The 27700-nt window shown below is 45.6% G+C and overlaps 1 protein-coding gene across 1 annotated transcript in view; it reads right to left on the bottom strand.

The window, feature by feature from the left end:
- LOC141120285 (uncharacterized) overlaps window positions 1-23683 on the bottom strand; it is a 55073-nt gene extending 31390 nt beyond the window's left edge. The window contains exons 1-2 of the mRNA XM_073611000.1: window positions 23537-23683; window positions 2780-2908 (exon numbers count right to left, since the gene is read on the bottom strand). Coding sequence (XP_073467101.1) covers window positions 2780-2902 — 123 coding nt within the window. The 5' untranslated portion in view covers window positions 2903-2908; window positions 23537-23683. The remainder of the gene's footprint in view (window positions 1-2779; window positions 2909-23536) is intronic.
- Between the last annotated feature and the right edge of the window lie 4017 nt (window positions 23684-27700).

The raw sequence follows: 27700 nt of genomic DNA, 5'->3' as shown, positions 1-27700 counted from the left end.
AGTTCTCTCTATGAAAAATAAAATCTTTCGAACAAAAAAAAAAAAAAAAAAAGCATGAAAAAAATTATTATTCCAACTTAAGCCAAAACTTTTTGGCTAGAGCAGAGAAGATTCTGTTTTTTTAATTGCTATCTGTGGAACTATTGGGAATGCCCTTCCCTTCGTGTTAGCTCAGAAATGAAGAAAAATAGCTCAAAAAAGGAAGAAAAATATGTCAGCACACCATGAGCTTCATAAAAATAAAGCCACCTTTATTGATGTTAGATCAGAATGGCACCAACAGAAGTGGGATATTTCGGAACCACATAGGGTTCCACACAGGGTCCCTTCATCAGGCGAATTGACATGATGAAGGGACCCTGTATGGTTCCAAAATGTCACACTTCGGTTTGTGACATGCTGTTCTAATGCCAAAGGCAGTTTTACTTCAAGATGTGGTGTGCTGGTGACATATTTTCTTCTTTTCCTTAATTATACTTTCACACTAGGGCGTAGGCGGCATCAGCGGTAAAGCGCTGCTATTTTTAGCGGTGCTTTAGCGTCCTTTTTCTGTCGCTTTTCAGCCACTAGCGGAGCGCTTTTAACCCCCGCTAATGGCCGAAGAAGGGTTAAAAGCTTGATGGAGAACCAAGCCTATTGGTTCATGATCATTAGTCGAGTTATCATTGACAGCTGCTTATTGAACACAGATCAGCATTCATCCCATGTTTTATAGATGTGGTTTTATTCACTGTTAAGAGTTTTTTTTTTTTTTCTTGTCATGATTAAAAAAATACCACAAAAAAGTAGCTTTTTTTGTATCCATCTTTCATGCCTTTTGGCTAAGTGTAGTATCTGTTATTATCAGTGATCCAGTGGGGGTGCTGTGCAGTCATTCTGGCTTGACCAGCTGGGGCACGAGAGTAATCCCCCCCCCCCAGGAAAACTGGAGGAGCCCAAAGAGTCCGCAGTGCCTGTGCCACCTGTGAGTGGTCGCCCTAGGGGTGCTCTCAGTAACACTTGGGTGTGGGACCGCACAGTGTGAACCGGCGCATGGTCACAGTCACTAAATGCTTAATTTCTGCTTTGCGCCTTTCAGGGCTGGGCCTTTTGGCCAAGTCTGGGGCAATTTTTGTCTTCCAGGCCTCAGGGCCCGACCAGTGCACTATTGCACAGCCACCTGATTTTATTTATTTTTTCTCTAACTGTTTGTCACTTCTTTCACTTTTGTGTGCGTTTTATCACTGGATGAAAGATGGGAGTCCTCGGGCTTGCCTTGATGTCTAGGGGGAGGATGTGTGGCCCTCAGGTTCCTTCCCCTCGACCAAGTATTTGATGGTCGGCTTCGGCTGACCTAGAAGAACGGAGTCTACCAGGCCTTCTGGCTAGGCAGACCATGGAAACCCTTTGTCCCTGTCAGGAGCCTTGCTCCACGGGGGATCAGGGTGGAGGTCTTACCCCTTCGGGGGGTTTTCCTAAAGCACACCCTTAATTGCACTTTAGTGTGTGTTTCACGTGTTTTTTTGTTCACTTAATGGTTTTTACGTTTCAGATTTTTGCACCAACACAGATTTAAAAAAAAATGTCTATCTTTCCTGCAACTATGCCATCAATATAGAGAAAGACGCCCATTACTGGGAAGCAGCAAGTGCTGCCAACTATCTTGGGGGACATAGGTTTTTGAGGGTGCACAAGTGTCGAAACACAGAGCATTGAGTGCTTGGAAGAGCATTATAACCTGCTGAAGTCACGGTAAGTGAGCCACTGGAGGAGGCTCAGTGGAAGAGTATGAATATTGATGGAGAGTAGTGCTGCTTATTTATGGAAAAATTGTTCTCCTCATTACAGTTTCAACAGTCCAGCATGATATATAGCAATTAAATAAGTAGAATATTTACCAAATTTCTTCTCCTCTTTTGTTTCACCCCCGGTTCAGGCAATTGTAACCAAAGGCTTAAAGTCTGTTACATATAAGTCTCTATTACAAGGTACTTCTAATAAGTTCTAATAAGTTTCATTGTCCATCAAGAGAAAAATGGGAGCACGATATTGGTCCCATCTCTGACCATGTCTGGGATATGATTCTTCTGGCTCTTCCTCTTGTATCTTTTTCACCCTCATTTAGACTAACACAATTTTATATATTACATAGGGCGTATAGGACCCCGGGATTTTTGTTCAAAATTGGCTTAACAATTGACTCAGCTTGCTCTAGATGTGGCAATCTGGGGTCATTGATACATCCATTATGCCAATGCCCGAAACTCCAGGAGGTACTTGGCACACTTAATGGGATTTTAGATTTGAATTTTTCAGAGGATTCCTTAATGTGTCTACTGGGCTATCTTGATATCTTAGTGCTTAAACCATCAATGTGGTTTACTGTTGTAAGATCGATTTTTGTGGCACGAAGACAAATGGTCATTAGGTGGACCTCCCCCACCCGCCGACTATATCTGATTGGATATTTGATCTGAATAGATCCATTTCCTATGAGAGGCATTTCATTTTGTTTTTTATTTTTATTTTTTAGGAGGAATTTATCTAAGAGGTTTGATACTATCTGGAAATCGTGGCTTGACCACATGGATACGGGACTGAGATAGGAGGTGGGAAGGGGAAGGAAGGGAATCTTTTTTTTTTTTTTGAGTTGATTTCAATGTTATTACATTTTTATTCATTTATTTTTTTCCTTTTCTCTTTGTTTTTGTTTTTTTTTTTGTGTATATGTTGTTGTGATATTAAAAAAATGGAAAATAAAATCTGATTAAAAAAGTAAATAAGTAGAATTGATTCTTACCCCATTGGAGATGGTAAAGGCTCCTCTTAACTGATTCAGCATCTCATTGACTTTTATACGATTCAGCAAATGAAGGTTTCTCCTCAAGTAGTCATCGAAAAAATGGTCCTCAGCGTACCCCATTCTTATCTAATAGGAAAAATAAAACATGCCATTAATATCCTTCCTGTATTTTATCAGTCTATTATATCATTTTATTTACCCTTTAGATTGTAAGCTCTCATGAGCACGGCCTTCCTAACCCTTAAGTATTAGATTTTATTGTAACTGTATGGTCTCCCTTTTTTTGTAATCTCTTGGAGCCATAATCCTGTATAGTTATAATAATACCCAAAAAAACATCATACTAATCAGCGACTCATCTTCACTCTACACTAGGCGAAGGATCTTTAACATTGGACACCGGGTGTGTTGGATGCTTGCAACCAGTTGTGCACTGTAATAAACGTCTTTTGTTTGGACACATGCTCCTTCTCAAGACCAGCGAGTACCTCTACTACTTTCTAGTTATCTACTGATGTTATTTTGCTGCAATGCACCCAGACCGATACTCCATGGACAGTGTGCAGTGACTTCCATATAAAACTATGGACAATTTGCAGTGACTTGCATGTAAGATCCATTGGCCACGGTGCATTGCAGCAAAGTAACATCAGTAGATAAATTGACAGTAATAGAGACACTCACACATCTTTAGCAGCAGTATGTGTCCAAGCTAGGGAAGTTTACTTTGATGGATCAATGTCCACCTTCATGACTTTGACGAAGATGGACTGTAATCCACAGAAACTTGGATAGAATAAACTTGTAAGGGCTAGATGAGATGCAGTTGATCATCATGTCCTCCACGTTTCCCTCCTCGTTGGGCGCCAAACAGGGGTCACATGAGAGGCCTACCCAGGGGTGGGTTCTTCTGGTCTACATTAACCGCTTCAGCCCCAGAAGATTTTACCCCTTCCTGACCAGAGCGCTTTTTGCGATTCGGCACTGCGTTGCTTTAACTGACAATTGCACGGTCGTGCAAAATTGACGTCCTTTTTTTCCCACAAATAGAGCTTTCTTTTGGTGGTATTTGATCACCTCTGCGGTTTTTATTTTTTGCTCTAGAAAAAAAAAAAAAAAAAAAAAAAAAGCGACAATTTTGAAAAAAAAGCATTATTTTTTACTTTTTTGCTATAATAAAGATCCCCCAAAAATATATAAAAAAAATATATTTTTTTCCTCAGTTTAGGCTGATAGATATTCTTCTACATATTTTTGGTAAAAAAAACCCCACACGCAATAAGCGTATATTGATTGGTTTGCGCAAAAGTTATAGCGTCTACAAATTAGGGTATAGTTTTATGGCATTTTTATTATTAATTTTTTTTTTCTACTAGTAATGGCGGCGATCTGCAATTTTTAGCGGGACTGCGACATTATGACGGGCACGTCGGACAATTTTGACACATTTTTGGGACCATTGGCCTTTTTACAGCGATCAGTGCTATAAAATTGCATTGATTACTGTAAAAATGTCACTGGCAGTGAAGGGGTTAACCACTAGGGGGCAGTGAAGGGGTTAAGTGTGTCCTAGTTTCTGTTCTAACTGAAGGGGGGAGGGGACTGTGCAAGGGAGATGACAGATCGCTGTTCATACTCTGTATGAACAGACATCTGTCTGTTCTCCCCTCAGTTTACACACACAGATCCCGGTTCTCTGTGTGCCCCGAGCGATTGAGTGAGCCCGGCAGTGATCGCAACCGCCGGGCACTCACATCAGCTCCGTGGGCGAGCAGGGGGCGCGCACGCGCCCCCCTAGTGGCCACAGGGCAAAGCTAAAGTTACATAATGTCGTTTCGCCCAGCCGTGCTATTCTGCCGCAGTACAACTGCGGCGGATGGTCGGGAAGTGGTTAAGCACTATGATTAGGCTCACTGCCTTTACTGAAACAACTGACTGATCTCCAATAAACTCTTTCAATGTTACTGTACATCACTATGGTCACTTTTGCAATTAGGAGGGACACACAGAGATCTTGCCCTCTATACCTGTCCATCGTATCACCACTAACTCACTTCCAGTAACAACTTGGGGTCCCACCGTGCAACTAGTGTGGACTCCAGGCATGCACTTCACTTAAAACTCTCTTCCGTACAAGATGAGTGCCCCGGCGGTGCAGATCTGCCCCCCGTTGCTATGGGAGAGGGATCGCTGCTGAAGGAGTGCCGAACAGGGGTGGACTGACCACTCGGGCACTGCCCGAGGGCCCTATGCCACTAAGGGGCCCCATCAGGGTTGCCAGCCTCAATAAAACCAGGGACAGTATGTAAAAATCTGTGTTTTTTTTTAAAAATCCCAAGATTATAGCTGCCCCGCCTCTCCAGTACCTTTTCAGTGTGTGTGTACGTATATTCTGTGTGTGTATTCTGTGTGTGAATATTATGTGTCTGTGTGTGTGTGTGTGTATACTGTGTGGCCCCATAATCTCCTATTGCCTGGGGGCCCCATAATCTCCTATTGCCCGGGGGCCCCATAATCTCCTATTGCCCGGGGGCCCCATAATCTCCTATTGCCCGGGGGCCCCATAATCTTCTCCTCTTGCCCGGGGGCCCCATGAGTTGTCAGTCCGCCCCTGGTGCCGACAATATCTCCCTGTCAGTGCTGGGCTTCTAACAGCACTCTTCTCAGTCCTCAAGGCTCAGCTGTCAGTTAATTACCAGCCACTTATTGTTTCCACAGTGACTCACCTGGTTACCATTACCTGTATTATTAGTCCAGCCTACAGCAAGTCCCTTTTTGCTATTTAAATTGCCTTGCTCATTCACTCAGTGCCTTCGCCTAGTCAACATCTTCAGTGTGTCTCTGCTGTGTTCCTGTTATGACTTTGCCTGGCTGATGTTTCTTCTGGTTTCTGATCCTGATCTTTGGCTTCCGACAATGCTGACTCCTGGCTTCTTGATTACCTGTTTTGGCTTCCTAAAGCCCCATACACACCATCAGATTTTCTGCTGATTTTTGTCTTCAGTTTTACCAAAACCATATAATATAAAGGTCAAACCTTAGGAGTTTCGAATTGTATGCAATCAGGCAGGCCATTGCACTACATGCTTTTGGTAAATCTCAAGACAAAAATCAGCAGAAAATCTGATAGTGTGTATGGGGCTTAACTCTGGCTTCTGTTTTTGACTACTTCCTGATCTGTATTATTTTTACTATTACGTTAAAAGGTGTGATTTTAATTGCATAATCTATATCTGCCTGTTCATGGTCCCTGACAATCCCTCGCTGCAAGAGGCTCTCTCACCTGCCACATGTCCACGCTTACAACAGGCTGCTAGAGGGACCTAAATTACCCTTGGTAACAATTTGGGCCTTCACTGCATGAACTCTAGCACTGTTATCTTCATACCCCAAAGTGTCTAGTGACTCGAGCTGTAACTAAGTGCCAGTTACTTGCATTACACCCTTTAAGTAACTTCAGACCAGGCAAAGTTTCAAATGCTTTATTGAATAAAATTAACATGATGACAAATACAGACAACAGTCCAAAATAAAGTGCAGTAATTTCCCTAACATCCCTAACTTTAGGCTTGTGGCTGCCCCAGCATACCTGCATAGGAAAGAGTCCGTTCTTGGCAGAGTCCATGGATGGCATCTTCAGGAAGGACTGCGGGTTCCAGCAATCCTCCTAGGCAGTGGAAACTCTGGCCTCAGCATATTACTGGGAATCCAGACTCCAGTAATGGCACCAAACGTTTCGGCCAAAACGAACCGACTGGAACCCAACCAACAGAACAGAAGCAAGAAAACCCCCTATGCCCCTTGAGTTCCGGCCTCCGTCCCTTTTATAGCACACAGGATTGGGGGTCGGACCCAGGAAAATCCCGCCAAGAAAAACCTGGGAAAAAATTAACTTCCAACTTTCCTGGCTGGGGCAGTGTTAGCCACTACCTGCCTACAAATTTCTCCTGTTTGGACACATACTCCTGCTTAAGACCCCAGAGTACCTCTACTACTTTCTATTTATGTACTGATGTTACTTGCTGCAGTGCACCTGGACAAGTACTCCCTGGTGTGCAGTGTGCAATGACCAGAGAGGTTGTGCATTGTGCAGAAGTTCATTCTGTCCAACAATTTGATGGATTGCAATTTGCCTTGATGACCTTGACAAAGATGGTCCGCATAGAAACTTGCACAGAATAAACTCCCCTTCCCCTTGGACAGAATAAACACATATTCCTGCTCAAGAGATGAGCGTGCCTCCACTACTTTCAATTTATTAATAAATAATATAGGTGCGATGGTCTGGTGTCCACATATTCTGTACGTTTTTGTACTCATGTTACTTTGCTGCAATGCACCCAGGCCAGTGAATTTTATATGGAAGTCACTGCAGTCTCCAAGGAGTACCTGCCTGGTACTCCCCGACTCAAAAACCATGGCTTCCAACCTCCCCTGCCCATGGCTCCAACAGCCCCCACTCTTCTGGGAAGGATTTCCACGAGATTTTGGAGTGTGTTGTTGGGAATATGTGCCCAGCCAAAATAAAAGAGGGTAAATCCCTGCAACCATACCCGGCCATACAGGCAGCGAATTTCAGCTCTTTTCTGATGCTCTGGCTAAAATTTGATCCAAGGGCGGCCGTATGGGCCCCCTTCTGCCCATCATTCATTGATTGAAAAATCAAAGGAATCCAACCAGAAATTTGCCAGCTGAACAATGCCTGCATCCAATCAGCTGCCACTATGGTGTGGGTATTTTTGACAGCCGGCATTCAGAATACAATAGCTGCAGTGAGCATGGATGGCTCAATAGCTCTGTTGAGCATGGATGGAGGAATCTGTCCTATTTTTTGTTTTTATTCAGCCTGCATCAGGGGTGTACCTAGAGCATTTGGCACCCGTGGCAGATCCTATATCTGGCACTCCCCCTTCACTGATCATGCCTGTACGCACTCATTCCCCCCCTCCCACACCCGTAGACACTCAACTGGCCGGCCCCTCACACACACATACACACTCTGCCCAAACCCCCCCCACACACACACACACTCAGCTGCCACCCCCCCATGCACAGACACCTGTACACACTCAGCCCCCCACACACAAGCCTGTACACACTCAGCCCCCCCCCCACACACACACACACACACACAAACCTGTACACACTCAGCCCCCCCCACACACACACACACACACACACACACACACAAACCTGTACACACTCAGCTGCCCCCCCCCCCACACACACACACACACACACACACCTGTACACACTAAGCTACACACTCAGCTGCCCCCACACTCCTACCTGTACACACTCAGCTTCCCCCCTGTACACAAACAGCCTGCTACCTTTACTTGTACTCACAGCCCCCACTTGTAAGGTGGTCTTCCTAGTCCCAGGTCCTGTTTCTACATGTCCCTGTGAGACACAAGAGGAGCTGCAATCCAAAATATAGTACACACGAGGGGTGCACATGCAGGAAACAGCCAGAGGTGGCAGTAAAGAGCCCGACTGAGCTGAATAACACAGGAGCAGCCGCTGCTGACATGCACGAATATAGAGAGAGCCAGCAGCAGCAACAGAGCACATGCCCTGCCTTGTCCCGTCCCCGATAGCTGACCTTACACCCCACCAATGTGTGGCACCCGGGGCGGCCTGCCCCCCCCCATAGGTACGCCACTGGCCTGCATCTATGTGTATATGGCCAGCTTTAAAATCCTTCCCCACTCTATCCAAACCAGAGAAACAGTTTTTGGCTTAAAACGGATCTTTACCTAATAAAACAGATAATTTGCACCTGGCTCCTTTCTCCTCCAATTAGATAAAATAAAAGGTGAGAATGACGTTGTGCACACTGGTGCCTCCAACGCCGGCATTCCACATGTGCACAGATGTGCTGGAGAGCTCCAGGGCCTGACAGAGATCTGCAGCACACCTTTGCGCATGAGCAAAGATGCCGCAGGTAAGGAGGCTCCTGCACCTTAGCGTGTGCTGCAGGCCTCTGCGGGGTCATGAGGGCCAGGCAAAGCCCTTTGGCACATCTGCACACATGGTGGATTTTTAAAGATGGCCTTGCTGGGGGGGGGCAGCATTTTGGGGCCTAAAGAGTTCCTATTTAGACTAAGTTTCTATGGGTTGAACTAGATGGACTTGTGCCTTTTTCCAACCAGACTAATTATGTAACATACATTTCAAGAGTACCCCTCCCTGGAAACACATGAACTAAATAAAAAGTGCATGGCTGTCCACATACTTTTGGCCATATAGTGGGAACTAAATCTAGCACACCAGTACAGAAACCGCAATCAGTGCTAATCACCTAGTTACCATAATGGCTATATGTCTAGATCTATTTACAATGTGCATGTAAACATACATTAAATTCTTACCACACCCTCCTACTTATGCCTGTCACTCCTTATCTTTATGACTCTTCACATACCTGCAAAAATATTTATTTCCAAACTTTCACTTAAAAAGACAGGGCATGGGCAGAGATAAGGAAATCAAGACTTCAGCTAGTGTGCAGAGACACACAGTGGGGTTGATTTACTAAAACTGGAGAGTGCAAAATCTGGTGCAGCTGTGCATGGTAGCCAATTAGCGTCTAAAAAAAAAATACAATGTAAAATTAACAAGGGGCACCAATATAGTTGTATCTTTGATCTTAGAAACTACAGGATATTGGTATTTTGGTAACTTGCCCAAAAAAAAAAAAAAAAAAAAAAGAAACCCAAGGCATAATAAATATTATTCTTGATATCACTAGAAAAAAAAAAAAAGCCTTTGAAAATAGGTTTGGCAGAACTCCATCAGTATTACCAGCAAAGCAGCTTCATTATTATCACATTAAAGAAGAAGAGAATTGTGCGCTGCACTTCTAGATTTCATAATTTGCCGCGTCACGAATGTTAATTCTCCATTACGAACGCTAGTTTACAAGACCAACCGCTTTCGGCTCGTCCTTGCTTCCGAGCATGTGTGTTTGTACTTTGGCCTTTTGTCCGACGGACTTGTGTACACACACACACACACTCGGAAAATCCGACAACAGACATTTGTCCGTGGAAAATTTATAAACCTGCAATCCAACATTTGTCCACATAAAGTTGGCCAACAATTGTCTGATGGAGCGTACAAACGGTCAGATTTTCCTCCAACAGCCTGTCATCACACATTTCCCGTCGGAAAATCAGATCGTGTGCACGAGGCTTTAAACTGTGAAGTGTTTGTGCAAACTTTGTGGGCTCAAGAGCGAGTGGTGGTTAAAGGACTGAAATCACCCACCTGATGGTGAGAAGACCTCCCTCGGGTATCATGCATCAAGTGACTCAGGTCCCTCTGTAACATGGGACCCGGGTGATTGGATGGATTCCCAAATCCTTAACCTGCACCACAGAAAAACACAGGCCCATGTCTGTGTGTAGAGATGCTCCGGAAGGATGAGAGAGAACATCTGTGCACATGGTCAAGGTGTGAGCTTGGCGCAAGAACCAATCATTGGCCTGAAGCTTTGCATGTAGGTGAGGAAGCTCAGCTGCACGTGCTGCTCATGTATAAATGGTAAAGAACAGCCTGCCTGTCACGTACCTTAGGAGTGAGCCTGACGTGCAGAGGGAGACATACAACCCCGGCTCGGAGACCACTGGAGTTTAAACAGTGGTTGTAGGAGCACGGTGAGGTAAGAATGCCTGCAGGGTTCTCTTAGCTGGAAGTGGTGGTGCCAGATGAGAAGCCGGAACAGCTGGTGCAGGAGTGCTACAGATGCAGGGCAGCGGATGCAGTACAGCAGGTGCAGGTATGCTGCGGATGCAGGTAAGCTGCGGACGCAGGACAGCAGGGTCAGACAAGCCAGGTCATACACAGGAGAGCAGTCAGCATAAACAGCAGGCAGAGAGTATTCAGAGTCCAGGCTGGGTTTGGCAACAGGTAATCAGGCGCGTCTAACACACGCACATGCGCACATCCATGCACGATGTCCCAGATTTGCGCATGCGCATTGGCACACGTCTCCTAATGTGGGCAGCGCATCCCTGACAACCTCCGGGTGCCCAGAAGAACTTTCTTTTGAAAGAAAGCCTGGATTAACTCTTGAGCATGGACATTCTGCTTGGGTTCCCAGGGGTTCTCTTCTAGACCAGACCCCCTCCACTTGATCAGATATTGCAGATGGTTTCCTCTTCTTCTACAATCCAAGAAGGTGTCCACCTCGAACTCCTCATCCCCATTGACCATTACTGAATCAGGTGGCCCCCCCCTGTTTGGGAAGGGATCCGGCACTGCAGGTTTTAGTAGTGACACATGAAATATTGGGTGGAATTTCAGCGAATCAGGTAGAGAAAGTTCATATGAAAACTTCATTTAATTTCCTTTTCACCGGGAAGGGACCAATAATTTGGGTGCCAGTTTCCTTGAGGGGCAAGTCATTCTGAGGTTACAGGTAGACAGCCATACTTCTTCATTGGCACAAATTGAGCCATCTTAGACAGATGGTCAACCACTACAAAAATAGCCGAGCAACCTTCTGATTGGGGAGGTTCTACTATAAAATCCATGGCAATCATTCTCCATGATTTCAATCTTTCACAATGAAACTTAAGTGGGAATCAAGCCAGGGACCCAGCCAGTGGAGGTGACACTTGCAGAGCAGCCTTGTGCGTCAAGCCAGGGACCGAGCAGGCCAGTGGGCGTGAAGCTTGAGGCGTATCTGAAGTGCCAAGCTAGGGACCCAGCAGAGAAGCGGGGGTGACGCTTGAGGCATATACCACTGTGAAGATTGGAGGAGCTCAAGGGATTCAGTGGCAGTGAATCAGTGGGTCTAGTAAGAGACCAGGAGCTCAGTGTATTGAAGAACTACAAGGAGTGATTGTTGTAATAAGGATAGAAACTGTTAAGCCCTGTGTTTGGACCTGTAAAGACTGTTGCCATAAGAGACAGCATTTCTACACATGCAGATGTGGCGTCTTGCTCCTATTCCTCCTATTGAAGTCTCGGAGTCTGCCAATTAATCTGGCAACTACCTAAGGGTGTCCTGGCCCTAACCCTCTTTCCCCCAAAAAGGTTTGTTAAGAGAAATAAACTTTCTTTTGCATCCAAAAAGAGTCTGGCGCCCAATCACTTTAACTATACACCCACCATGCCTCACAACCCACTACATACAGAAGGATGTCAGCTATCCCTGGCGGTTCTCATTAGATCAAAGGAGGCCTGGGAACTTGCTACATATAGTATGGTAGGGTGAGCGGCCTGTCGACTAATGTACTGTATTTTCAGATCACTCTCGGTAATCGTTGGGTCCAATGCCCCCTACGCGGAAAAAAACATATCCATACCAGACCCTTATCCGAGCACGCAGCCCGGCCGGTCAGGAAAGGGGGTGGGGACGAGCGAGCGCCCCCCCCCCCCCCGAACCGTACCAGGCCGCATGCCCTCAACATGGGGGGGTGGGTGCTTTGGAGTAGGGGGCGCCCTGCGGCCCCCCCACCCCAAAGCACCTTGTCCCCATGTTGATGAGGACAAGAGCCTCTTCCCGACAACCCTGGCCGTTGGTTGTCGGGGTCTGCGGGCGGGGGGCTTATCAGAATCCGGGAGCCCCATCAGAATCCGGGAGCCCCTTTAATAAAAACCTGGGTGAAAAAAAAAAAAAAAAAAAAACCCACCCACACACACACACACACACACACACACACACACACACACACACACACACACACACACACTAGACAGGTTTTTAAATTAATTAGGCAGCCCCGGGGGTCTCTTCCGGCTTCTCCGCACTCTCCGGCCTCTTCTCCGCGCTCTCTGGTGCCGGTTTTTTATTTAAAATTTGATCATCAGAACAAGTCGCATGCCAAAGTCGGATCATGCAAGACGGCGATCCGACTTCAATGATAGTCAATGGGCTGAAGAAGGATCAAAGTCGGACCAAAGTAGTACAGGGAGCATTTTGAAAGTCGGACCGACTTGTGTCAGACCAGTTAAGATGGCTCCCATAGGGAAACATTGATTTTTACACATCATGCGCCATGAGCTCGCAATGTCGGAGTATTTGTCGCACCAGTGTAAACCCAGCCTGAGAGTTGGAATATAGGCTTCAGCACCCAATTTGGGCCAAGTTTCGGCAGACTTGTTCAATCAACTGGAACAGGCACACACACACACATACACACACACACACACACACACACACACGGTTTGTCTCTTGAACCAGGTCAGCGTTTTGTGGACACCCCAGTGTCCTGCTTCCCAATTCCCTATGCCACAGAGAGAGCCCGGGTCATTGACAGCATGACCTGCTAGATCTGACACGTCGTGGAGGAACATCTTTCTGCGGTACACTATACACAATTATTAGGCAACTTGTATTTTTGAGGATTCCTTTCATTATTGAACAACTGCAGTGCTCTCAGTCAATCCAAAATGTTAATAAACCTCAAACCTAAATATTTAAGTAAAAAAGTGAGGTTATGGCTTTCTTAGGAGAATATCTATGTGTGCAGAATTATTATGCAACTAAAATTAAAATTGAAAATTTTCCCATCTCACTTGTTAATTTTCATCTGTTATGCCCCGTACACACGGTCGGACTTTGTTCGGACATTCCGACAACAAAATCCTAGGATTTTTTCCGACGGATGTTGGCTCAAACTTGTCTTGCATACACACGGTCACACAAAGTTGTCGGAAAATCCGATGATTCTGAACGCGGTGACGTAAAACACGTACGTCGGGACTATAAAACGTGGCAGTGGCCAATAGCTTTCATCTCTTTATTTATTCTGGCACTTTGTCCGTCGGATTCGTGTACACACGATCGGAATTTCCGACAACGGATTTTGTTGTCGGAAAATTTTATAGCAAGCTCTCAAACTTTGTGAGTCGGAAAATCCGATGGAAAATGTGTGATGGAGCCTACACACGGTCGGAATTTCCGACAAGGTCCTATCACACATTTTCCGTCGGAAAATCCGACCATGTGTACGGGGCATGAGGCTGGATTCACACCTATGAAGTTTTAGTGCTTTTTGCATTTTGCAGATTTTCACTACAGTCCATTTAACATGGTTACCTATGGAACATGTTCTGTAGTGCAAATCTGCAAAATGCAAAAAGCACTAAAAATGCATAGGTGTGAATCCAGCCTTAATCTTGGCGACTTCAGCGTGGCTTGCAAATGACTTCTTTAATAGAAGTTAATGCAAGTCACTCCGAAGTCGGTCCCAAGTAGTACAGGAACCTTTTTCTAAGTCTGAGCGACTTGAGTCGCTCCAATTAGAACGGTTCCATTACACTAAATGGAGTGTGACATGTCAGGTGGCTAAGTCGCCTGACAGGTCGTCCCAGTGTGAACCGAGATATAAAGTAAGAGTAAACAAACAACTCAAAATTTACAAATAAACATTTCTGACATTTAAAAAAAATAAATAAATATAGCCACCCTTCTTTTCAATAACAGTCATAAGCCTCCCATTAACGGAGTCTGTCAGTTTCTTCATCTGTTGACAATCAACTTTTTGTGCAGCAGCAACAACAGCCTCCCAGACACTGTTCAGAGAGGTGTACCATTTTCCTTCACCGTAAATCCCCCATTCAGAAGGGCCCACAAGTTCTCAATAGGGTTTAGGTCAGGTGAATAAAGGGGCCAAGTCATCCTTTACTGGCTAGCCACGCAGTGGAGTACTTTGATGCATGCGATGGAGCATTGTCCTGCATAAATATCATGGTCTTCTTGAAAGATGCAGACTTTTTCCTGTACCACTGCTTGAAGAAAGGGTCTTCTAAAAACTGGCAGAAGGTTTGGGAGTTGATTTGGAGTCCATCTTCAACCTGAAACGGTCAAACTAGCTCATCTAAAATAATACCAACCCATACCAGTAACCCACCTTCACCTTGCTGGTGAATAGGTCGAAGTGGAACTCTGTGTCCATTACTGATCCAGCCACAGGCACATCCATCTGGTCCATTGTTAGAATATTATTCCAAATTCATAATTCGGCACTTATAGGTGTTATATTATATTCATGGCAAGATTGCAAAACATATTTGGTTTTATGATTAATCATGATAAATAGAGTATGTGTGAATGACCTTGATCAATAGATTTGACATGATTCTTCTTCTAAAGCTGAGCATTGCTGGATTTTTCTGGTGTAGCCAATTTGAGTATGACATTTAAAGTTCTTTGGTATAGAATGTCATGAGAAGACGAAAATAGACACGTGTCCACATAGCTAAAGGAATATACATTGTGGATTATATCCTGTTAGGTTAAGTTAGTTTGTAGTTCCAGTCATATTAATAAGTACTAGTATATAGTTACTTAATGTAAAGTTGATAATATGTGTTCATATTATATAGATGTTTGGTTATATGACATTACATGATCAGCATATTACTTCAAATATGGAGTGTTACATGTGGGCTTGTCAATCATATGCCATATATGACTATGAGTGCATACTGAAGCTAGCAGAAATGAATATGTGCCATACAAGGTTCTAAATTGGTGTGAGGTTATGACGTTCACACGTTCACATGTAACATATAAAGCCAACGTTTCCATATTGAAGGTGGCACACAGACACAGACAGACACACACACACAGACACACACACAGCTACTAGGATAGATACTGACATGTTTACAAGACACTTTGATAAGTTGGGACAGCTGCCAATTCTGCCAGAAGACTGAGAACGTCATTTCCTGTTTCTTCTTGGAGGACACAAGACAGCATGGAGACAGGAGGGCAGCAGCCATGAAGCACACATGCTTTCATAAGCTAATACAGCTTTAACTTTTTATTCTATTTCATATATTTTTACCTACATTGAACTGAACTATTATATTTTTACATTGTATTTATGATGCCAATTGTGTGACAATAAACTCACACTTTGTTTTAAGTCAGTTTGGCTATCAATGCTATTTCATCCGGAAGCGCCTCTGAGATACAAGAATATTAGATATTAATAATATTCTTCATCCATCAAGAGTCACTCTCATCTCATCAGTCCAGAAAACATTTGAAAAAAATCTGTCTTCAGTTATTTCTTGGCCCAGTCTTGACGTTTCAACTTATGTGTCTTACTCAGTGGTGGTCGGGCTTCAGCCTTCCTTACCTTGACCAGGTTCTCTGAGCACTGAACACCTTGTACTTCTGGGCACTCCAGGTAGGTTACAGTTCTGGAATATGACAGCACTGGAGGATAATGGGCTCCTGGTAGCTTCTCCTTGATTCTTCTCAAATCCTTGGCATTTAATTTGTCTTTTCTTCTTAACACATTTCTTGGGACCCTGTGGTCAGGTCACCTGAGGCCGGGTGATAGATGCACGCTATTGGGGTCAGGAGTGCACCACTAAGGTACTGGACCTTGCAGCTGACTGCCACGGATGGGGCTCTGGGTGTTTCAGGAAAGCAGGTCCTCTGGATCACCAACACGGATCACAGTGGGAGCTAGAGCATGAGATTCCCCAGGGCGCGGAGTCTAAGAGCCAGCAGGTGTTCACCAGAGCAGGTGTTCACCAGAGCCCCTAGTGATGGGGATGGACTTTGCTGCAACTGGCTCCAGGTCACGGCCCCCAGGGTCTCCCAGCTCACGGTAGGCTACTGAAGGATAGAGAGGAAGCAGCAGACCAGAACAAGGGATAGTGTCAGGGACGTGCTGCCCACATTAGAAAACGCGTGCCAATGCGCATGCACGAATCATGAACATTGTGCACAAATGTCTTTTGGCGCCTAGTGGCCTATAAAGATGCTCCAGGTACACTAGGTCCTTGCGGTTTGATCTGCAGCTGTTCCCTGAGACCTGACTCTGTGCTTGTATCCTGTTCCAGTGTTTGACCCGGCTTCCTGACCACACTACTATCTCCAGTCCTGACCTTGGCTTGTTTGACCCTGCTTTCTCCTGTTTACTGGCCTGATTATCTGTTGCCAAAACCCAGCCTGAACTCTGACTACTCTCTACCTGCTGTTTATGCTGATTGCTCTTCTGTGTATGACCAGGCCTGTCTGACCCTGCTCCAGCCTGCTGTCATAGTTACATAGTTAGTCAGGTTGAAAAAAAAAAAAAGACAAAAGTCTATCCAGTTCAACCATAAAAGAAAAAAAAAAAAAAAAAAAAAAAAAAAAAAAATTGTACAATCTAAGATACCCAATTCTATACCCACAGTTGATCCAGAGGAAGGCAAAAAAACCCCAGCAGAGCATGCGCCAATTTGCTACAGCAGGGGAAAGAAATTTCTTCCTGATCCCCCAAGAGGCAATCGGATTTTCCCTGCATCAACTTTACCTATAAATGCTAGTACCCAGTTATATTATGTACAGAGCTCTGCATCCGCAGCATACCTGCATCAGCTGACCTGCATCCGCTGCTCTGCATCACATCTGCATTCACTGCCCTGCATTCGCAGCATACCTGCACCTGCTGACCTGCACGCGCAGCACTCCTGCACCAGCTGTTCTGGCTTCTCATCTGGCACCACCACTTCCAGTTAAGAGAACCCTACAGGCACTCTTACCCAACCTTGCTCTTACCACCACTGTCTCAACTCCAGTGGTCTCCGAGCCAGGGTTGTATGAGAGGTCTCCCTCTGCATGTCAGCCTCACACCTAAAAAAGGTACGTGACAGATAGTCAGCAGATAAGCCAAAAGGTTGGGGTAACGAGCAGACAGGGGTAGTCAAAGAACACGCCAAGGATGGTAAACAGAATCAGACGTAGAGCACACGACAAGATACACACAGGAAGCCAAACACACAAGATTGATCAGCGAGGCTGGCTTGCAGTGCACAGGTTAATATAGTATTCCTAGTTAGAGGCTGGGTGGAGCCATGCTTGAGGTGAGACAGGTGAGAGAGTGCAGGCCCTAAGGCTGATACACAGCCAGCGGTAAGCAGACGGACAGGGCATGAAAGTATTACTGCAGATTTATGACAGTACCCCCCCCCCCCCCCTCTTATGAGGCCTCCCCCGCTTGGGACCAGGCTTGGAGGGGAACTTCAAATGGAAATTCCTCAGATAACGAGGCGCAAAGTTTTCAGATGCAGTAATCCAAGACCTCTCCTCAGGACCAAACCCTCTCCAATGCACGAGGGAATCAAGAACTTGAGGTAGGGGACTTAGAGGACTAAAGGCTTCTTGGGAATGGGCAAGGGCATGAGAAGACCAGAAGGAACCTGAGGAGGGGTCCCCAGACCCTTAAAGATGAGCTGGGCATCCAGCACAATCAGACCAAGCAGAGGTCAGTGGATCCGTGAGATCAGGTTGGTTAGCAGGTAACGTGTCACAGGAGTCAAGCCGGATAGCTGAAACAAGCAGAATGCAGAGAGCCCTGAAAAAAAGGTTGAACGCCCCACCTGGCTGAATAAGGCAGTCTATCCAAAGGATGGATTGAACCTCTTACATTTGAATAGATGTAGTAATAGCAGGGTGAGGCCGGGTTATAGAAGGTCCTGAATAAAAAAAGCAGGAGGCTTGTCTTGTCAAATACAGTCCCCTATCATATAGTGTCCTCCCTGTACTGCGCAGGCGCAGTACGGAGGACAAACGAGACGCCGAAAGTCTCTGAAGTTTAACAGCTGATCGTCAGCTGTACACGGCGCCTGCGCTGTTATTCTCACCCTATGTCCAGGATCATTCCCTACTATCCAAGTGGACATAGAGTGAGAATATATAGTTGCCGAGCGCAGCGAGGCCGTGCCCGAAGCGTGGCGAGCGAAGCGAGCCCGCGAGGGGCCCTCTTACACAGCCATCGCTAAGAACTGCCGAAGCGCCGTGTACAGCTGATGGTCAGCTGATCAACTTCGGACATTTTCGGCATCTCCTTCTGCTCCGTACTGCGCAAGCGCTGCGCCTGCGCAGTACGGAGCGGACACTATCCGATAGGAGGACACTATATGGCAGAACAAGGCTCAATGGGCATGGGCTGGACTGGCATAACTGGTGCAGAGGCTGACTGAAATCGCATCGCAAGGTGTAGCAACTGTGGAACTTGCGGACAAGTTAGCCTGGCTGTGCATCCAAGGGAGTTTAGGGATAGGCAAAAGGTAAATGGTTATGCAAACTGGAGTGAATGATCGGCTCAGGTTCGCAGGTGGGCTCCTCATCCAGAGTGTCAAATGACCTAGAGAGTGCATCAGCTCGACTGTTGCAGGACACATCCCGGAAATCGCTATACACAGCGGGAAGAGCAGAAGATACTGAGATGGTGGCAACAGGAAGTTTCTCTTTTGGGGCAACCCTGAGCAGGCAGGGCGAAGAACAGGAGGGACCCCAAGCCAGGATCTGCCCAGAAGACCAGTCAACGTATGGAGAATAGAGCAGTAACCAAGGAAGACCCAAAACTATAGGAGTTGAGGCCTTAGGTAAGATAAGGAAGGATATCCACTCTTGGTGGAGTGTCCCTACCGACATCTTAACAGGGAGGGTCTGGAAGCGGATAGGGCCCCCTGGGAGAACAGTGCCATCAAATGCCAAGACCGACAATGGTGTGGTGAGGGGCAAAAGGGTAAGTCTCATAGAAGATGCAGTTCCCCAGTCCATGAAATTACTAGCGGCTCCGGAATCGAGATATGCCGAGACCGAATGAGAGGAAGCGCCAACATGAAGGAACACAGAAAGAAGAAGATGAGAAGGCGAAGGTGATATTTCTAGGTCCACTACTCCACCTTCCAGATGTATTAGACCCGAGCATTTTTCTGGATGAAAAATGACCTTTGGCCCCACAATAGAGGCACAGGCCCAGAGTTCTGTGCCTAGCACGTTCCTCGGGATATAGCCTGGTCCGGCCCAGCTGCATAGATTCCTCAGCTGGTAGGAGGTGCTCCTCGGGTCGAAGAGAGGGGAGCTCAGGCTCTTTTTTCCCAGGGTTCTCTCCTGAAAGTGGATATAGATCTGGTTACACAAGGAGATGAGACCGTACAGATCAGCAGGGATTGTTCTTCCCGCTAATTCATCCTTCACCGTGTCAGAAAGGCAATGTAAAAAGGTTTTAATTAAGGCCTCATTATTCCAGCTCAGCAGTCAAAGTACGAAAAGGAAGAGCGTACTGTGCCCCAGAAGCGCACTTGAAGGAGACGTAAAAGAGCGCTGGCCACTGAAGAGACACAACCCGATTCCTCGAAGATGTTCTGAAAAAGTTTCAAGAAGTTAGACAGGCTAGAAACCACTGGATCATTCTGTTCCCACAGAGAGGCAGCCCAGGCTAACGCTTTGCTGGACAGGAGGGATATAATATAGGCTACCTTTGCCCGATCGGACAGGAAGTTTTGGAGCTGGAGTTCAAAATGAATGGTGCACTGGTTAAGGAACCCCCTGCAGGCCTTGGAGTCCCCAGAGTGATGGGACAGAGCAGGTAAATGCAAAGAGTTTATGGCTGCAGCTGTGACTGGAATAGGTGCGGCAGCAGATAGCGGTTAAAGTTGTTGAACAGGGGGTCCTAAGGAGGCCTGAAGCTGTTCAAAGCGGGAGGCCAAATCCTGAAGGAATCGCATCACCTGGGTCTGATTAGATTCTTGGGTCTCGAGGCTGTGGACTATGCCCTGCCGTTGATCATCGGCAGGTAGCGGCACATCAGCCAGGTCCATGGCTGATCAAACTGTCAGGTCACCTGAGGCCAGGTGACAGATGCACGCCATTAGGGTCAGGAGGGCACAGCTAAGGTAGTGGACCTTACGGCTGACTGCTAAGGATGGGGCTCTGGGTGGTTCAGGAAAGCAGGTCCTCTGGAGTACCGACACAGATCACACTGGGAGCTAGAGCATGAGATTCCCCAGGAAGCGGAGTCTAAAAGCCAACAGGTGTTCACCAGAGCGCCTTGTGGTGGGGATGGACTTTGCTGCAACTCGCTCCAGGTTGCAGCCCTCGGTCTCCCAGCTCATGTTCACGGTAGGCTACTGAAGGATAGAGAGGAAGGCACAGACCTGAACAAGGGATAGTCAGAAGATAAGCCATAAGGTCGGGGCTAACAAGCAGATGGGGTAGTCAAAGAACACGCCAAAGGTCAGGGTATGAAGCAGACAAGCATAGTCAAGAACAAGCCAAGGACAGTAAACAGAATCAGACGTAGAGCACACTTTGCCTAAGAAAAAGAAGCTGCCTAATAATTATACCCACCCTAATATAGGGTGTTGATCTTTTTAGGCCACACCCTCCCTTATTAAACAATAAGTGAAGTGTGCTGTCCCTGCCAGGAGAGAACACAGCGATAATTGCTAGCAGCCATAGTGGCTGGCAATAATCGCATGTAATGCCTCGTTTCCACCGAGCGGGTCGGTTCGGGTCGGATCGGTTTGGAAGGCCTAGAATGGTCCGGCCTATTCAGGCAAGCGTTTCCACTGCAAGTCGGACCGACAGGGGCCATACGTGGGTTTAGAAAAAATGCCATCTTGGCGTCACACGTCCACCAATCATTGTAATGTATCGTAGCTCCGCCCTAACCGAACCGTTTCATTTTCTATGGCCCCACATCTGAAGCAGGACCCTGAATGGAACGGTTCGGTTGTATGGGCCGCTTTCATAATGGAAACACCCAAAATAGCGTACCATACCGAACCAATGCGCTCAGTGGAAACGAGGCATTAGTATCCTACATGCTGTTAGTATCCAAGTCGATCGATGGATCGACTTGGGTACAATCAGGCTGCCCATAGATGGTTTGAATCTCGGCTGGTCCCTGCTAAATCAGCCAAGATTTAAACCATTATAGCTTAAGGCAGTAAGTGGCTCTGTACCAACCCTGCAGCATGACATTGCGACCCAAAAATATCAAAGCACCCAGGTGGATAATTCTTGACCAAACAGTGACTGTAGCTTATAACCTGCCTGCAGTCACTGTTTGGCAGCACCTAGTATATCCTGACAGCCGCTGGCACTGTAAGAATCCCATAGCCTTAGCAGGAGTTTCGTCCATCTGCACTGTTTAGTGAGGAGGATAGAGGAATCTGTTAGATTTTTATCGTTCAACCCAAGTGCTTGTAGACATGATATGGCTGCAAAGAGACTGCAGGAGATCAGCAGAACTGAGATGTAACAAAGGATGAAAAAAAAGGGCGAAAGCAAGTATTTGACAAAACGGCAATGGCTGCAATTGTCGATATGCTGTGCTTTAGCTGGCCTAATGCTACTCCTGGAAAACATAATAAAAAAACAGAAGCACAGAACATTTCGGCTGTTTCAACTGGACCTAAGTGGATCCAAAATCTGAAAACTAGATACAACCATGCGCATCTCTGACGGGAAGTGTTATATACATATTTGTAAATGTTATTATATATTTTTATTTTTGTTTACAAATGTGTTATTATACATTCTTTAGCATAAAAGATACTGGTATCCGAGGTGAATTTGCCCCTTAAAATCCATGGATGGAAGACCAATTTTTTTTTAAACACTTTTCAGGGGAGATTTACGAAAACTGGAGTTCAAAATCTGGTGCAGCTCTGAATAGAAACCAATCAGCTTCCATGTTTTTGCCTAGGTCCACATTGGTCCGATTTTGCATGCGATTTGACATGTCAAATTGCATGCCAAATTGGCAGCCATTGCGGCGCTGCACCGATTCCTAAAAGTAGTTCCTGTACCACTTTTGGCGACTTTGGGGGGCGATTTGTATAGATATCTGTGCAGGAACCCGCATAGATGTCTGTCAAATCACCCCTGTAATCGGACTGCATTGCCAGGTTGAAATCGCACGGGTTCAGCTACACTGGATTTCTAACCTGCAGCAATGTGAACCTAGGCTAAGTGTAGGTTCACACTGACAGCTGAACTCGCACGATTTCATTCCCGCATGTTAGTTCCAACTTTGGAGGGGGGGGGGGCGATTTCAGAGACATCTGTGTGGGTTTCTGCACAGATGTCTATGGAAAATGCACCCCAAAGTCGCCAAAAGTAGTACAGAAACTACTTTTGGGAATCAGTGGGGCGCTGCAAATGCGGCGTCGCACCGATTAGGACGGTGCCATTGCTGGCAATTGCCGCCGATTTGACATGTCAAATCGCTCCAATGTGAACGGCTTATTGTCAAAGCTTAAAAGGGTTGTAAAGGCTTGTGCTTTTTCACCTAAATGCATCATACTCATTTAGGTGAAAAACACCTTGCATTCACCGCCCCCGTTTTACTTACCCGAACCCTGAATTTCCGTCGGCGTGTCTCCACCGTCCCTCTCTCTCTTCCTGGCTCTTGATTGGATATAGTAATAGCAGTGCAGCCATTGGCCCCCCGCTGCTGTCAATCAAATCCAATGATGCGGGCGCCGAGTCCTGCATTCGGCCTCTACGGACACCGAATGCTGGACTCGGGAGCGCGCCCGCAAGGTAACCCCCTCGGGAGAGCGCTTCTCCAAGGGAGTTATCTAATGCGGGGAGGAGCCGCCAAAGGGGCCCCACAAATGGATGTTCGGGGCCACTCTGTGCAAAACGAGCTGCACAGTGGGAGGTAAGTATGATATGTTTGTTATTTAAAAAAAATAAAAAACGATCCTTTAGTATGACTTTAATTGAACAAGCTGAAGTTAGAAGCTGATTGGCTACCATGCACAGCTGCACCAGATTCTGAGTGCTCCAGTTTTAGTAAATCTCCCCCAGTGTGTCACTTTGGACCTATTACAATTCAGCCTCTACTACCCACTGGCAGTCCATAAAAAGCCTTTGATCTATTTATAATGCTGATGATGATTGAGGTCAGTGGCGGTATGAGGAAGGGCGGCATAGAATCAGTGGCGTATAATGAAAAACAAGTATGTAGCAAAAACATTTCCTGCACCTACTTGGTTCTGGCTGAGCCGAGTCACACACCGCACCTTCAGTCCTGACCTCCCAATAAGTGAATAACACTCTTCCTGCACAGCTCTCTATACAGTGACATAAGCCTGGCAGCTGATTGGCTAGTCTGCATGCACGGCTAACCCTCTGCTTTGCATTGGCTGTTGCCTCATCTACGTGGAATTCATCTGTTAACTCTCTTGTGACCACGGAGGTTGATTTCCTCAAAGCAAGTAGGCTGTTCACTTTGCAAGGGAGGTTTCCCTCAATGAATGAAGTGAAGCTCTGCTGACTTTCATCATCCCAATGTGCAAGCAAAATTACAGTTTTATTTTCATTTCCTCGTATGTGATCGGGTATTCTTTACAAATTGAATTTTTGGCATATTAACTAAATCACATATAGCAGTGGTTATCAATTCTGTCCTCATCCTCAAGTACCCCCAACAGGCCATGTTTGCAAGTTTTCCTTTATCTTGCACAGGTGCTTTAACTACTTAAGGACTGGAAGGATTTGCCCCCTTAATGGCCAGGCCATTTTTTGCGATACGTCACTGCATCTCTTTAACTGACAATTGCGCAGTCGTGCGACGTTGTACCCAAACAAAATTGACGTCCTTTTTTTCCCCACAAATAGAGCTTTCTTTTGGTGGTATTTTATCACCTCTGCGGTTTTTATTTTTTGCACTATAAACAAACAAAGAGCGAGAATTTTGAAAAAATACTTATCCAAAAAAATATATATAAAAACACATTTATTCATCAGTTTAGGCCGATATATATTCTTCTACATATTTTTGGTACAAAAAAAAAAATCACAATAGGCATATATTGATTGATTTGCGCAAAAGTTATCGTGTCTACAAACTATAGGATAGATTTAGGGAGTTTTATTTTTTTTTTTGTTTTTACTAGTAATGGCAGCGATCTGCGATTTTTATCAGGACTGCGACATTGCGGCAGACAAATCTGACCCCAAATTACACTTTTTGGGGATCAGTGCTGTAAAAATGCACTGATCAATGTAAAAATGACACTGGCAGGGAAGGGGTTAACACTAGGGGGCAATCAAGGGGTTAAGTGTGTTCCCTGGGCATGTTCTAACTGTAGGGGGGATGGGCTACCAGGGACATGACAGAGATCACTGTTCCCAATCACTGGGAACGGTTTCGAGGGACTGTCCCTGATTTGGAACAAAGTCCCTCTGCCCCTCATTTGTCCCTCATTTTGGTCTGATCTATATAGTGCTAAACCTACCATCCAATTTCAAAATTTCTCCATTTGTAAATTTCAAAAGCCAATATAAATGAATAGTAGTGCTAAAAAAGCACTTGTGGGTTTAACTAATAATTTTTTTGTACAGTTCTCCTTTAAGGGGGCGTGGCAGGGGTGTGTTTTATGTCTACATACTTTTTCTATTAGGTGTCCCTCGTTCCCATCTCAAAAAGTTGGGAGGTGTGTGTCTGAATGAAAGCAATAGATTGTTCTGCAGTCCTATATGACATGAACCCCCCACAAATCCACTGGTAATCATGTGATCTTTATTAGGCTTTAGGTCACAAGAGAGGACTTGGGAACAGAGATTTATTTTCCTGGAAAGATCTACTATTGCACTTGAACTAGTGATGCAATGGGGTAATGCGGACAACCCCGTGTTTTTTTGTTCAGATTATAGTGATGTTGTGTATGAAGCAACCAGCTCTTGAAGATGTGCCAGAGTGGAGGCTTCATCAGCAGGAAATTCTAGAAGAATTCCCCCTTTTCTATTCTTGCCAAACCGGCTGAGTCTGCGTTCTGAGCAAACAGGAAGTGTCTTGAAAGTGAAAGTCAATTACCGGTATTTCCCTCACAGTTTATCAATAGACTAGAGAAATCTCTTTGCATGTTTTTAGTGAACTATAGCTTAAAGGACAGTTGAAGGTCCACAATTTAGCATGCTCACTGATTCATTTTAAAGTCTTACTATGACCTTTAACAGCTTGTTTGCGTCCCAAATCAGCACAGTGGTGTAGTGGATAGCACTTTCGCCTAGCAGTAAGAAGGGTCACTGGTTCGTATCCCAACCACGACACTACCTGCCTGGAGTTTGCATGTTCTCTGCATGGGTTTCCTCCCACACTCCAAAGACATGCTGGTAGGTTAATTGGATCCTGTCTAAATTGTCCCTAGTATGTATTAATGTGAGTTAGGGACCTTAGATTGTAAGCTCCTTGAGGGTAGGGACTGAATGTACAATGTATATGTAAATTGCTGCGTAAATTGACGACGCTATATAAGTAACTGAAATAAAAATAAATGAAGTGATTGGACTGCCTACACTGCCTACACTGAGATGCACAGAACACTTGTCGTCCCTGTATGGGCAAACACGGCCCTCGCCATAGGTGTGCGATTATTTTGCTCTGCACTCTGCCACTCAACCCCCTTGGCACAACTGTATAGTAATGTTAGTGTAAGACCCAATGGTAAAGAGAAACACAATAATGACACACTGTACTGTATATTTACCGTCACCTTGATACTCGTCACTTCACCAGCTGTAGTAATAGATAGAGTCTCACACAAATTGTAAATTAACCACATAAGCAGTTTACTGAAAGAAAACTTGTTTAACACAGTAGACACAGTGGTAATTCAAATATAAAGAATGAAAGTAAATAACAATCAATGTGTAATATAAACAAAGAACTTAATGATCGCCTGAGGAGTATATGCAGACAGACAAGAAGTGGGAATAATGCCCAATATAGTAAAGCACTTATATTGAGCACCTTCCCACTCCTACCTCAGAGCACACACGCACCAAATTGGCAGCGTAATATCAAGGACAATGAAACAGTGCAATACAATACATATATCTAATGTACTCAAGCGCTCCCCCTAGATTGCAATACACTGTTCACCCTGCAAAATAGACTATGATGCTTTTGCAGAAGTTGATAAAAGTATCTTGTTTTCTTCCTCTTCAGCTAGCTTATTATATTAGACTGCAGTATTTGTAAATCCAGGTAATAAACAAGTAGGTAGCAAATTATAGTAGAAATGGCATACTGGTAACTGAGTGTTTGCACATATAGGACACCGGTAGAACTTCTTCCTTAAAGAAGGATGCAACTCAGCATTAACTTTGCAATACAGGGAGGGCAAACCCTGAAGTTCCACTGTATACAGTTTATGGCGAAATGAGATCACTTCTGTGGGACTACAGGTCTCACCAGCCATCTGGAACTAATTCACACAGCAACAGTGTACTATATTAAACTGGGCAAGTGCCCGCTCACCACACCAGGCCCAGATGCTTGTAAAGCTCCACTCTTGATATCTCAGTCCCGTTCCAAGCTGGCGCCGTTACACTGCACTGCTCCTTCTGCTGGATGATGACTGTGATGCAGGAAAGTTTCGGAAATCCTGGGCCCTCTGCTCCATAAATGCACTGATCCAGCTGACTGTGCTCCGGACTCCTCAGAGGCCAAGCGATTCCACTCCACGCCTCACGGGCAGCAGTCTCCCGATCACACACACGGGCCTTCCTGCAGGCAGGTGTTGAATGGCATCCCAATAGAGCGAAAACATGCCTGTCCCTTTATTTTCCTACCCAGCAGGCTGTTCTGTGTGTTGGCCTTGTGGGTAGGTGAATTGGGCATTGTGGGTCAGTAGTTCCTTGACTGATTTAAACATATGAGTCACTTCCTCATTGAACTACATTTCCCCTAATGCTTTGCAGTGTTGGTTGCTTAAGAATGAAAAGAGAAGTCTTAACAGCATTAGCATTAAAAGGACACTAGAGGGAGCCAACCCCTGCGTTACATACTCCCCCCGCTTGAAATCTTTGGTCCCCAAAGACAGTCAAAGTTCGTGACCTGTTACATGCTTTCACTTAAAAGCGGAGAAAATAGGTTAATGCACAAATGACAACAAACAAGTTGCATTATCATAAGAGGGGTTTAAACTCAAACGGTTCATGCCATGACACAAACTTGACAGAGGAGCCTCCCACCAATTGTCACAAGGAGGGAGACTGTTCTGTCCACCTGCTACTGACATCGAAGCATCCTATATAGAGGTGCCAGGGGGTGAAATAGGGTTGTCCTCCACCAAGTCAGCGGTGGAAGGACCAGGCACTTCGAGAGTCCTTTTTGAAGTGAAACAAATTTCTTCGGAGCATTCACC

This window comes from Aquarana catesbeiana, linkage group LG01 (genome assembly GCF_042186555.1).
Source record: "Aquarana catesbeiana isolate 2022-GZ linkage group LG01, ASM4218655v1, whole genome shotgun sequence".
In the NCBI taxonomy this organism is placed as follows: Eukaryota; Metazoa; Chordata; class Amphibia; order Anura; family Ranidae; genus Aquarana; species Aquarana catesbeiana.
This window is presented reverse-complemented; position numbering and strand designations above follow the sequence as displayed.